The sequence below is a fragment of the Chelonia mydas genome, chromosome 3 (genome assembly GCF_015237465.2).
Source record: "Chelonia mydas isolate rCheMyd1 chromosome 3, rCheMyd1.pri.v2, whole genome shotgun sequence".
Taxonomy (NCBI): domain Eukaryota; kingdom Metazoa; phylum Chordata; order Testudines; family Cheloniidae; genus Chelonia; species Chelonia mydas.
Window position 1 is genome coordinate 9,162,135 of NC_057851.1, and position 13,403 is coordinate 9,175,537.

The window sequence follows — 13,403 nt, forward strand, 5'->3', positions numbered from 1 at the left end:
TAACAGAGCTTTTGATGTGGATGAGAAATTGATCTGAAGTGGAGACACCAAGGATCACTAAGGTTTAGATACCATTACTGCCTTTTTAATTAGGACCTGAGCCAGTGCCCACTGAAGTCAATGGGAAGACTCTCAATGACTTCACTAGGAGTCGGATCTACCTTAGTAAATCTGACCATTCACACCAACTATATTCACAGTAGAGCTGGGTGAAAATTTTTTGGACTAAGCTTAAGTTTGCCGAAAAATGCAGATTTGGGTTGCCTGAAAAGTGTCGCAAATTCGTCTCAAATTTTCCAAAGCGTTTGGATGGCAAAACAAAGCAAAACAATTTCCAATGAAATCAAAATGTTTCATTTCAACATTTTCACTTTTTTTTCTTCCATTTTCTTTTCCACGCTGCCACACCCTCCATGCCAACCAGCTTTACTGCAGGACAGGACCTGGCTCCCTTCGTCTGTCTGAACCTGTTGGCCGATCCATGAAAACAACTAAATATTAAGGGTCAAAGTCCATTACTTCAGTCAGAGCTAACCACATCTGTGAGCAGAACTTGAATCTGTGGTGAGGACAGATGTTGGGCCTTCCACCCTCAGGACACTGATTAATTTACTCTGCTTCGTAAATACCAAGAAAAGCCAATGTTGCAATGTTACTTAGGCCATGTCTACACTACAAAATTAAGTCAACCTAACTTATGTCAGCATACAGCTGCCGCAGTAATTACATTGCTTGTGTATGTCTAAACTTTACTCCTTGTGTCAGTGAGCATCCTCATCAGCAGCGCTCGTTTCAATTGTACTGTCAGTGTGGGGCATTGTGGGAAGGCTCCTGAAAGCCAGTAACAGTTGACGTAAGCAACACAGTGTCTACGCTGAGACTGTGTCGACCCAACTACTTTGATCTTGCCTCTACTCCGCTCGTGGAGGTGAAGTTATTAAATCGGTGTTGCTGGACAGTTACATCGGCGGGAACAAAATATAAGTGTAGACATTTCCATAGGCAGATCGACGTAAGCTGCCTTGCGCTGACCTAACTCTAGTGTAGACCACGCCTTATTTTCTATGGGCCCACTCCTTAAGACTTTACTCCCATTGACTTAACTGCTGGTTTTCATTGAGCGGGGAATTTAGGGATTTACTCTACGATATTAAAAGACCTTTAACCTGATTTGAATACTCAGAGCTGGTCAGAACTCTTCACCTAGCACAAAAATCAAACATGGGAATAATTTCCAGGGCTCGAGCATGCTGGGACTGAAAGTTGTTCAACCCCTCGAGAAGCTTGTAGTGTGCTGAGCTGCACAATCTGCAGTTACAGCTGCAAAACGGGCCTTGGGAGGGAATTTGCATTCCGGACTCTATCTGACTTTAAAGGCCAGATGGTCAACTGGTGTCAATCGGTGCAACTCCATTGACTTCAGCAGAGCTGTACTAATAATGTACACTAGCTGAGGGGCTGGCCCTAATGTGTTATCACGTGATTCTCAGTGAGTGCTATCTCTTCCTGGACCACTGGAGCTGGAGACCATGAACGTTTCCCCTAGATTTGCAATAAGGTCTTGGATTTGCCCCTTTGGCCTCTCTGATTGGACCTGTGGCCTTGAGGAGTCAAACTTGCTCCTTTTGAGGAGCTGAAGGATGTGCCTTATGTCCCTGGAAGAAATTATGTGCTCTAGGTTTGCAGCAAGGGCTTAGCTCTAAACTAGAGCTTTAATTTTATATCTGGGGACTTTTAATTGACCCGTTTCTTGGCTGGGTGTCCCCACATGCTTGTGCCTTTGACCCCTCAAGGGTTAGATGAGCACCACCTGCTCTAACGTTACTTCCACGGAAGGCCGCTCTGGCTAGCACAGAATGCAGATGGCCACTCTGTTGCTCAGGGCAGACTGGCGAAAGCCAATTAGACTGCTGCTCTGTACTCTGCTGCCAGGTCAGTTCCAGAAGGTAGTTAGGATGCTGGTTATGCCCTAAATTATCCGTGTCCCGAGTTCCTCAGAGGTTGCCTCTCGTGTGATGCCCTATTGCTGCACCTGCATTCAGCTGGAGTGGCTGTCCCGGGATGGAGCTCACGGAATTCCCAGCTCCCTTTCTCTGTGCATATAACACAGGCCAGAAATACTTATCGCTCACCTGGTAGCACGCCAAGGCCCACGGGGAAGGGTGTTGGATGGCGTGCCAAGCTCCCCAGGGCAAGATGTTGTCAGTGGCAGGCCCTCTTTGCTTGGTATTTGCTCCTGCTAGAAGTACAGGTAAACCCAAGCCTAGCCACATCTGGAGGCAAATTGTACCCTGAGAGTTGCAAGTGTAACGCCCATTCACTGGGCTGCAACTGAGGCAGAATTTGACCTGTAAGATGAAATCCTAGCCCCACCAAAGTCCATGGTTGCTTTGCCATTGATTTCAGTGGGGCCAGGATTTCATCCTTAGAGCACAGTATAAGATGGGTATTTTGTTTGTTAGGGCATTTTGCTAACTTCAAGCCTTGATACGCTCTAACAGTCTGCTGGCAGCTGTTCCCCATCTGTGGTCCATTCTAGGTGGGGATGAAGTGGTGTGGTGAGCCAAAAACATGCTCTTTGTTTCAGGTAAATTCTTTTAAATTATGTTAGATGCAGTCAGATCCAGTGACGAGTGTCTTGTCAGTGCCCATGGATATCATTAGGAGAGTGGGACATGTAGATAGGTCTTGTTCTTTTTATTTGATCTTTCTCTGTTTATTTACCACTTTTATCTTTCATCACATTGTGTGCGTCCATCCCCAAACCCAAGCCCCAGATCGGAACTGCACAGCGGGGCTCAAAATAAATCTCTACCTGTGTAAAAGGCAGAATCCAAAGTCCAGATGCAAATCCTCTTGAACTTGGGGCTTGGAAAACGAAACTTACACCTTGCCATCATCACTGGGCCTGTTCAGATCTGTTTTTCAGATGAAGGCCATTGGGGAGTGAGGTTTGAGTCATAAACCCAAATTCGACATGGATCCTAATCTGAGGCAATGTGCCAAGATTTTCTAACATGACTAGTGATTTTGGGGGGCCCAACTTGAGACACCTTAAAGAGGCTGATTTTCAGAAAAGGGCCACGCACCTGCACTCTGAAAATCAGACCCCTGGCAAGTGTATCAAGCTGGACACCCAAAAACTGAGACAACCAAAATCACACATCACTTTTACAAATAATTTATATACAGGTAAACCAGTGCTGGGCAAATGCAGTAAAATGTATGTGTGAATATTCTTGTGAATGAAACTCATTAAGTCATGTTTATTCATTTATTTGTCAATATTTGGGTGGCGAAAATTTTAGTCACAAGATTTTTTTTCTTGTGGAAAGCAAAGCAGTCGTGCAAATAAATATTCACAAGCACACTCACACCCAAAGTGCTCTCACCGCCATTTAGAAGAGACATGATTATTACTGCAAATCTGGCAAACAATTATGAATGTTGGCAGAGTGTTCACAAGCAAACAAGGAACCTTTTCCTTTTATAATGCCTAGGATGTCCATTCAGGCAACAGGAATAAAACAATGTGACTCAGGTGAACAGTCACATGGCATGAATAATAGAGAATAAATACTCATTGTGACAATGAGGAATGGATTGTTGGATGGTTAGAGCACTGGAGTCTTGATAGACTTGGGGTTAAGCCTCTGCTGTGCCACAGACTTCCCATGTGACCTTGGGCAAGTCACTTAGCCTCTCTGCGCTTCTGTTCCCCCATCTGTAAAATGGGGATAACAACATTGCCCTACAGGGGTGTTGTGAAGATAAATACATTGAATGTTATCACACCCTCAGATACTAGAGTAATGGGACCATAAAAAACCCAGAGACAGAGAGACTATCTCATGAGGCTGACATCTTTTCTCACAACCAGTTTGTTGGAATAGCCAATCCCTGTGTACGAATTGTCACCTGGTCACCTGTAATTTGCAAATAGGCAAAACAAAAATAAAAGAGGCTTCCGTTCATCAAAGGGATTGTTTGCTGTGTAGAGTTTTCCCACCTTAATAGAACCCAGTGGCAGCCCAGATGCTTGGATTCAGCTCCAGGTACGACCTCCTAAATAATGCTATCACACAACCTTGCTGTCCCCAAACCGCCCCCTGCTCCTACCAGAGAAAGAAAACCCCCCAAAATTGTTCATTGCTGTAACGAGTGAGCCCCAAAGACAGAATGTACCAGACCAGTGGTTCCCAAACTTTTTTCCACCAAGGATCCATTTGCCATCTGACTAAATTCCCCAGGCCCGTTTCGTTTTTTATACATAGATTTCATGTTCTTATTATTCTCTTTGTTGGGTTAGTTATTATTTGATCCTTGCTGAGTTCATAGTCTCTTTCAATAGTAGATACATATTTCTTCTTAATGCTTCCACATTTTAACCACGGATCCATTTTTGTCTACAAATTCACGGTCCATTTTGGTCAATTTCATGGTCAGAGGATTTTTTAAAATGGTACATTTCATGGTTTCAGGTATTTAAAGTTGAAATTTCACAGTGTTGCAATTGTAGGGGTCCTGACCCAAAAAGGAGTCGAGGAGGGTTGCAAGGTTATTGCAGGGTGTGGGTTGCGGTACTGCTACCCTTACTTCTGCGCTGCTGCTGGCAGGGTGCTGCCTTCAGAGCTGGGTGCCCGGCCACCAGCCGCTGCTCTCCGGCCACCCGGCTCTGAAGGCAGCGCAGAAGTAAGGGTGGCAATACTGTGCCCGCCCTAAAATAATCTTGTGACCCCCCCCCCACCCCGCAACTCCCTTTTGGGTGAGGACCCCCAATTTGAGAAACGCTGGTCTCCCTGTGAAATCTGTATAGCATAGGGACAAGCACACAAAAGACCCGATTTCATGGGGGAGACCAGATTTCACGGTCTGTGAATTTGGTAGGGCCCTACACATCACCCTTATTTTCACTTTAACTGAAACTATATTTGTGGTGTAGTCATGGACAGGCAGGTCCTAGTACTACTGGAATGCCCCCACCAGCGTGAGCTCTCCTGTACCATGTGTGTGAGGTCACGAAGTGCAAGGACACCATTTTATTCTCAAAATGGCCTGCTCCACACAGTGTGACCTTGCACAAGAAGATGGTGTCCTCTGCACAGGGTGACCTTACATGTATGGTGAGACCGCACTGTGGAGAGGACGCCATTTTGAGAACAAGATGGTGTCCCCCTTGTGGTAAAAGTGTCATAACACTGTACCAGCGCATTCCAGCCCCACTGCAGTACTCTGGCTCAAGGGGCGGACCCCCACATAACCCATGGCAGACCCCACTTTGGGAACCACTGGACTAGACAGTCACTTTAATCTTCTCTTTTAAGACCATTATTTATCTTGGAAAGGAAACCACTTACCAGTTCCTTCCTGAGCCAATTCAGAGCTTCCTCAATGCTTTCAAAACCACTTAGTTTCCCTGAAGTAAGAGTCACCTTCTCCTGGGAAGAACTCCCTTTGAGATGCACCTGCACCTTTCTTAAAGGGATGACTTCCTCTGTGGCCTTTTTCTCTTCTTTAACCTCTTCCCCCGCAGAGGGCTTGGGGCTCTTCCATGTCTGGTCCTCAAGTTTGGCTTTCCACTCCAAGTAGGAAGGGCGCCTGGTCTCCAGTCTCAGTTTCTCTGTCAGAGCCTTCAGGCTTCTCAGGTGGTCATGTGGGGGTGTGGCATTCTCAGAGGAGGCATCTGGACTGTCCACCACCTCTTCTATTTGGATTCTGGGCAACGACATCCTCTTCTGTAGTAAAATGTTATAGAGGTTGATTGTAAAGTTAAGGGCAACAGCAAAACTCAGGGAATCCTTCTGAGAACAGCTTCCATCTGCTGACTTGATGCACAAAAGCAAGCTCTCATAAGCCTGCCAGCCACATCAGCTGGTTCTCCGCTCCGGCGTCACTTTAATTACGGAAAACACCTAAAAATAACAAATGATTGTTTTAACTGCAAGGAAAAAAAAGGAAATGACAGCTGAGTGACAGCTCCTCCTAAAACCTGGCTGGAATGCAGCATGTGAAAGCACGTTATAAACCACTGTGCAAAGCTCTTCCTGGGTTATGTTACTTCACTACAGATTTCTGACGGTTTTCTTAGGCAAGAATTAACAAGCTCTAACTTTTAGAGAAACTTTTGTCATGCAGATCTCTCAATCCTTAAGCTTCAGGCCATAATGAGGTCAGGAAGAAAGCCTAGTCCCCCTCTAGTGATAGCATAGCATTGCATAACTAGATGCATTCTGGAGGTTTTACACCTTCCTCTGAAACATCCAGCATTGGCCATTGGTGAAGTGAGGCTCTCGATCAAACAGGCTCAGATGAAGTAAAAACTCAGACTTCCAGTCAGAATTCAAGCCAAAGGGGGTTGGGAAATGTTTGATTAAAATTTTTTGTTCCAGCCCAGTTTTTCAGACCTTAATGTTTCAGATACAAAGGATTAGGTCTGTTCAAGCATTTGAACTTTTGGTCCCAAGCCATAATATTCAGATCTATCTCCTCATTGCCGAAGATCGGGAGGAGGGGACAGAGTTTGGCCTGTTATAGATAAAAGGGGTGACTGTGACATAAATATCCAGACTGGGATTCAGACCCCAAATCTTTCCAAAGTTCAGTGTGTTTGGACCTGGGGTTGTGGGCTCCTTGTCTTCTCTGACATAAACACAGAGCAATCTGTATATTGAAAAACAGAACAAGACCTAAAACCCTACCAAAACAAAACACTCCACTGCACCCTCTTCTCCCCTTGGGAGGAGGCGGAGAGAGCAAACAACACATGACAGCTATTAATCACGTCACTTAATGAACGTACGGTGATGGGCACGGTATAAGGGCAGCTGTAGAATAGAACAGTATTGGGAACAAACCTTTAAACTTTGAAATTTCACATACCTCCACTCTGCTCACACACCTCTTCGTCTGAGACTAACCCTGCACCGCTGGCACCTTTCACGTGAGGCTATTAGCATGTTTTACAGACATCATTGCTCTGAGGTAGGCCAGTTTTATTAGTCAGCTGAGATGGCAGTGGATTAAGATGTGGGTTCTATTCTCACTGACTCCCTGTAGCCATATCACTTCCCCTGTTTTGCCTCAGCTTACCCATCTGTAAAATGGAGATAAATGAGGCTGACATGTGAGATCTAAGCACTACTATTGTTACATGGAACGGGGTGATGTTAGGCCCAGATAAGTTAAGTGACTTTCTCAAGGTCATGCGCTAGGTCTGTGGCTGAGCTAGGAATAGATCCAAAGGACTAAAAACACAAAACAAAAATACGTACTGCTGGGTTGGTAGCATGCCCAGAAAGAACTGCCAGTGGATATCCAGCCTTCTAGCTGAATACACTAAATGTTGTAATCTGAGTGATTCAGTCATTCTTCTGCCTGCTATTCACGCCCACGAGGGCCCCTGTAATTTTGAAATTAAGACCACAATTACTCCTCACAAATCTTTTCAGCGAAGATTCAATTTAAAATAAACACCAGCAGGCAGCAAGGTTTGCCCCACCGTTGTGTGTCGGCAGGGAAACCGACTGGGAAGCTGATAATATACACACAGACAGTCTGTGAGTGGAGAGCTATTCAAGCGACAGGATCGTTCCTGCTCCCCAAATTCATGGGAGCTATCTTGGGAGCAGGATGAGGCTGCAAAGCTAGAGTCGATTCAAGCTCGCAGCTCTCGCTGCGGCTCGTCTGGATGTCTGATGGAAGCATCAGAGGCTGGCTGTTAGGATCCATGCATGCTGCTGAGGAAGGGTGAGTTAGTGGCTAAAGCAGGGCGGTAGGCGATCTGGGTCCAGCTGCCAGCTCTTCCACAGAGTCTCTGTGTGATCTTGGTTAAGTCACTCTCTCTGGTCGAGATCTTCAAAGGTATCTAAACACCCAACTCCCATTGAAATCAACAAGAATGAGGTGCCTATCTACCTTTGAGGATGTGGGCCTCTGCGATGCAGTTCCCTAGGTGTGAAATGAGGATATAAATACTTATAATTATTTGGATTATGGTAGCGCCTTGCCCTGCCCCCTTTGTGGTCGGTGCTCTACAAATTCTTTTGTCTGTCTTGTCTATTTAGGTTGGATAAACTATTCAGAGCAGGGATTGTCCCTCACTGTGTCTGTATGTGGCTAGTACAATAGGATCCTGAAACTACCCTTACCAACTGTCCCTGCACTGGTATTCCCCAGTGGGGAAATGACACTTTCTCTCCTTGTCACAGGTCCCTGGCTCAGGATTTTTTCTGCATTGAAAGACAAACCACTGCCATTGCGAGCCTCGAACCTGTCGCCACTCTCGCCCCAAGCGAAAATAGGCAATTTTCACCATGAAACCTCCCAGGCCGCCCTGTCTCAAAACGTGCAAATAGATTTTTCTTTTGAACAGCAAAGTGTCTTATCCCTCCCACCCTTTCCAAATTCAGCGCTGACAAAAGGGATTTTGTTCCCGCTTCCCCCCGAGGTACATTCACTGGGGGGTCAGAAAGCTAATGCGGAAAGTCATAAGCATGTAAAAAAGTGTGTGGAGTTCTAAGAGAACCAGTTTCGTAACCCTAACCCTAATTTGCTCCCAGCCTCTGGCTAGGATAAACAGAGATCCATCATATCTGAAATCTGGGACCTAAGTTATGTTCAGCCCTTTGCGCTGCCTTCTGCACGGGAGTCAATGCCACCCTCTAAGCTTGTGCACTTCATCAGTGCGATACGGTATATACTCCAGCTCCGGCATAATATATATCCAATATCCATGGCAACATGCGACCCGTTGTATAGGTAAGAAGGAACAGTAACTAGTACACATTATTTATAGCGAATTATTGAAAAGGCTCTGCCTGGAGAGAATGACTTGGTTTGCTTGGTTACTGCTGACAGGTGAAAAGAACAGGAGGACTTGTGGAACCTTCGAGACTAACAAATTTATTTGAGCAAAAGCTTTCGTGAGCTACAGCCCACTTCATCGGATGCATTCAGTGGAAAATACAGTGGGGAGATTTATATACATAGAGAACATGAAACAATGGGTGTTACCATACACACTGTAAGGAGAGTGATCGGGTAAGGTGAGCTATTACCAGCAGGAGAGCGGGGGTGGGGGTGGGGGAGAAATCTTTTGTAGTGATAATCAAGGTGGGCCATTTCCAGCAGTTGACAAGAACATCTGAGGAACAGTGGGGGGGGGGGGGAGGGGGGAATAAACATGGGGAAATAGTTTTACTTTGTGTGATGACCCATCCACTCCCAGTCTCTATTCAAGCCTAAGTTAATTGTATCCAGTTTGCAAATTAATTCCAATTCAGCAGTCTCTCGTTGGAGTCTGTTTTTGAAGTTTTTTTGTTGAAGAATTGCAACTTTTAGGTCTGTAATCGAGTGACCAAAGAGATTGAAGTGTTCTCCGACTGGTTTTTTAATGTTATAATTCTTGACATCTGATTTGTGTCCATTTATTCCTTTACGTAGAGACTGTCCAGTTTGACCAGTGTACATGGCAGAGGGGCATTGCTGGCACATGATGGCCTCCCTGGCCCATAAGTGAGTATGGCTCGAGCCAGCATTCCTTGTGCGCCCATTGAAATCAATGGGCCTTTGCAATGAGCAGATAATGCTCTGGTTTTCTGTTCTTGCAACGGGTTAAGAAGAGGGCATTTCATGAAATATGAAGAGAGCGGAGACTCACTTGGCTGATTTTTAGAACAGATAAGAAAACAAATCATGTTATTGCAATGCATGATTCAGCCTGTGGAGCCCATTGCCACATGATATTACTGAGAAAATAGTAAACTCTGAACAGACTTGGACATTTGTGAAACCGATAACTATAGCAACTGCAGTAAAAGCAGCTAGGGTAACAATATTCAAGTGCTTTCAATACTCATGACATAGTGTGTAAGCTAATTGCCCCCTGGGAACAGGAAGATATTCCCTGCCCCCAACCATGGCATTGCACTACACGATGAGATGCATCGTGGGGGTTTTATACTTCCTCTGAAGCATCTGGCATTGGTCACTATTGAAAACAAAATGGTAATCTACTGTAGTTGGGCCATTGATCTGTTCCAGTAAGCATGGCTATTCCTATGTTTCTAACTGTACAGTGACAGCTTTAGCCTTTGAATATTGTTACCCTAGCTGCTTTTACTGTCCAAGTCAGTTTCACATTTGCCTCAGTAATATCATGTGGCAGTGGGTTCCACAGGCTAACTCACACACTGCATTAACATGGTTTTGATAATGATATTAATTAGTCATTTGCAACCTAATTCCTGAACCTCTGCAGGAAAGCGATGCGCTCAAGTCCTTAATATAACTCTGGAGAGATGTCAGGAGAAGCTTCCATCCTGTAGAATGACTCAGCTTCCCTCTTGCCTTCATGTCTAGAGCATAGAGGGAGGAGGGATTTGGGGGATGTGGAACCTTCCACTTGCTTTGTCAAAGCCCATTTGGCTGACAGGTAATAATAACATTGCCATTATGAGTCAATCAGGGGCTGATGAAAGGAAATGGAAGGCGTTGAGCCACGAATGACTCCATATTAAACAGTGCAGTCCATGGCCTTTTACACTGCTGTATAATGGAAGGGGCATTTTAAATGACCTACTTTAACATCAACCCTTTCCCCACCCGACAGCTGCCCCGTGGCTTACGCGACGTGGCCCACACCTTGTCTTATTTGTCCGTAGAGCACTACGCCTGGCAAGGCATTTTGCACCAATCGCTCCCAGTGACTTCAGTGGGCATTCAGCACCATGGGAGGTCGAGCGTCAAGGAATCAACAGGTTAATTTTATTGGGTTGGATTTTTTGGAGGAAAAAAGAAGGACACAGAACTGAGATTTGGTTAATATTCTGTATCAAATGGAGTGATGTGCAAAGAGCAAAGTATCCCTTTCATTTCATTATGTTAGATGGACAGTACATTATGCTATTTCCCTGTATTGTTCTGAATGAGCAGCAAGTGATTCTAATAGCCTTTATTAGTCTACTCATTTATTCTTTATTCTATATATCAAGCTGCAAAACCCTAGACTTCCCTGGCCCGAAGAAAGGACTTACATAGCTCCTTTACTGAAGAGCTCTCCAAGTTGCCTAGTGGACTGTGCACTGGACTGGCCCCCAGGAGACCAGTCGTCTATTCCCAACCTTGAGCAAGGCACTTCACCTTCGTTCGCCCCTCTTTAAAATACTGGTAGTGATACTGACCTCTGCTGCAATGTGCTAGCCTGGTATCATTAGCAATAAAAAATAGGGGTGATCTATGCACAAATAGCAAACAATGTGAACGTAAACTGATTTCAGTGTAAAAAGAAAAGGAGTACTTGTGGCACCTTAGAGACTAACCAATTTATTTGAGCATAAGCTTTTGTGAGCTACAGCTCACTTCATCGGATGCATACTGTGGAAACTGCAGAAGACATTATATACACAGAGACCATGAAACAATACCTCCTCCCACCCCACTCTCCTGCTGGTAATAGCTTATCTAAAGTGATCACTCTCCTTACAATGTGTATGATAATCAAGTTGGGCCATTTCCAGCACAAATCCAGGTTTTCTCACCCTCCGCCCCCCCACATACAAACTCACTCTCCTGCTGGTAATAGCCCATCCAAAGTAACCACTCTCTTTACTGCATCCGATGAAGTGAGCTGTAACTCATGAAAGCTCATGCTCAAATAAATTGGTTAGTCTCTAAGGTGCCACAAGTACTCCTTTTCTTTTTGCGAATACAGACTAACACGGCTGTTACTCTGAAAGCTCTCTTTACAATGTGTATGATAATCAGGTTGGGCCATTTCCAGCACAAATCCAGGTTTTCTCACCCCCCCCCCCCCCTTTTCCAAAAACCACACACACAAACTCACTCTCCTGCTGGTAATAGCTTATCCAAAGTGACCACTCTCCTTACAATGTGTATGAAAATCAAGGTGGGCCATTTCCAGCACAAATCCAGGTTTTCTCACCCCCTCCCCCCCCAAAAACACACACACAAACTCTCTCTCCTGCTGGTAATAGCTTATCCAAAGTGACCACTCTCCCTACAATGTGCATGATAATCAAGGTGGGCCATTCCCAGCACAAATCCAGGTCTTCTCCTTTTCTTTTTGCGAATACAGACTAACACGGCTGGGTTACTCTGAAACCTGATTTCAGTGTGAGGCTATGTAGGGACACTCTGATTTCAGAATCAAAGAGGCTACAGTCAATTGTTTTAACCAACGTCAATTTTTGCTACTTTTATTCTGAAATAAGTGACTCTCCTCCCCCGTCTCTCTCTCCTGCAGATTTGCACCAAAGTACCTAAGTAGGTTTTAGGAACCTGACTGAGTTCAACTGGTGTAAGTCTGTGTGTAAACCAGACTTCCAGGCCGGATCCTGGTGAGAAAAGCAAAATCCATCTGAATGATTATGATGATTTATGGTTTGTATTGTGGTGGCGCCTAGAAGCCTCGGTCGTGGACCAGGACCCTATTGTGCTAGGCACAAGGCAAGCACAGAACAAAAAGATGCTCCCTACCCTGAAGAATTTAATGGGTCTTGTTCAACATGAGGACCATCGAGGATGGAAATTTTAGCTGCCACTGGCCGGGTTACCTGGGCAATCATTCTGTGGCCACTGATACACTCAATAGCAGGAGTTGCAACATGACCCAGGCCCATGGGAGGCTCATATAGGAGACATTGGGAGGCTAAGCCTCCCCAAAAAGGGATGGCCATGCAGGGGGGAAATGCTGTGGATGCGACGTGGGACACCCCTCTGAAGGCAGCCGGAAGCAAAACTCCAGAGAAGTCGGGGGACCCACACTCTGCCCTTAGCAACTGCGGTTACAGAGTTGGGAGGCATTGCTCACTAAGCTGCTCTGATGATCCAGCCAGAACTTACGTCGCCTCTGGCCATGATCCAGCCAGGCCTTTGGATTCATGAGGAAGTATCTGTTCTCTCCACGAAAGCACCAGGCAAAATAATTTCAGGGAACAGGCATAGAATCATAGGGTTAGAAGAGACTGCTCGTGGATGTCCATCTAATGGACTTTGATCTCTGCTGCATGGCTTACAATGAATGGGGAACCTGGGCCTCTCAGCTGGAGGAATAAAACATTGCACTGGTGCTGAGAGTCCCGCCTGCCCACTGAAGCCAATGGGAGCAGAGGGTGCTCAGCACTTCTGGCCCCAAACCCATGGGAGTTCCATGCGAACAGCTCTCATGGCCAGTAGCAAGGGACACCCATGTAATGGAGGGGCTGCTGCTAAGGGGGCCCACCTACTCCCCTTTCACCCTGTCCTGTGTATGCTGAATTCCCGCCTCTCCATCGATAAGCCATGCCTGCTCGGTGTGGCTCTCTGTCCCCCTCTAGTGGTAGCTAGGCCAACTAGCAATTGATGAGCCTGCCACAGCCTTGGCCAAGTTAGTTGAGACAGTAGAA

The 13,403-nt window shown here is 45.7% G+C and overlaps 2 protein-coding genes across 3 annotated transcripts in view; one reads left to right on the forward strand and one right to left on the reverse strand.

Moving 5' to 3' along the window:
* Positions 1 to 13,403, forward strand: part of BLK (BLK proto-oncogene, Src family tyrosine kinase) — a 150,753-nt gene that overhangs the window by 33,589 nt on the left and 103,761 nt on the right. The gene's annotated exons all lie outside the window — the stretch shown is intronic.
* Positions 1 to 13,403, reverse strand: part of FAM167A (family with sequence similarity 167 member A) — a 33,732-nt gene that overhangs the window by 11,374 nt on the left and 8,955 nt on the right. Inside the window, exon 2 of the mRNA XM_037893861.2 lies at positions 5,358 to 5,912. Coding sequence (XP_037749789.1) covers positions 5,358 to 5,729 — 372 coding nt within the window. The 5' untranslated portion in view covers positions 5,730 to 5,912. The remainder of the gene's footprint in view (positions 1 to 5,357; positions 5,913 to 13,403) is intronic.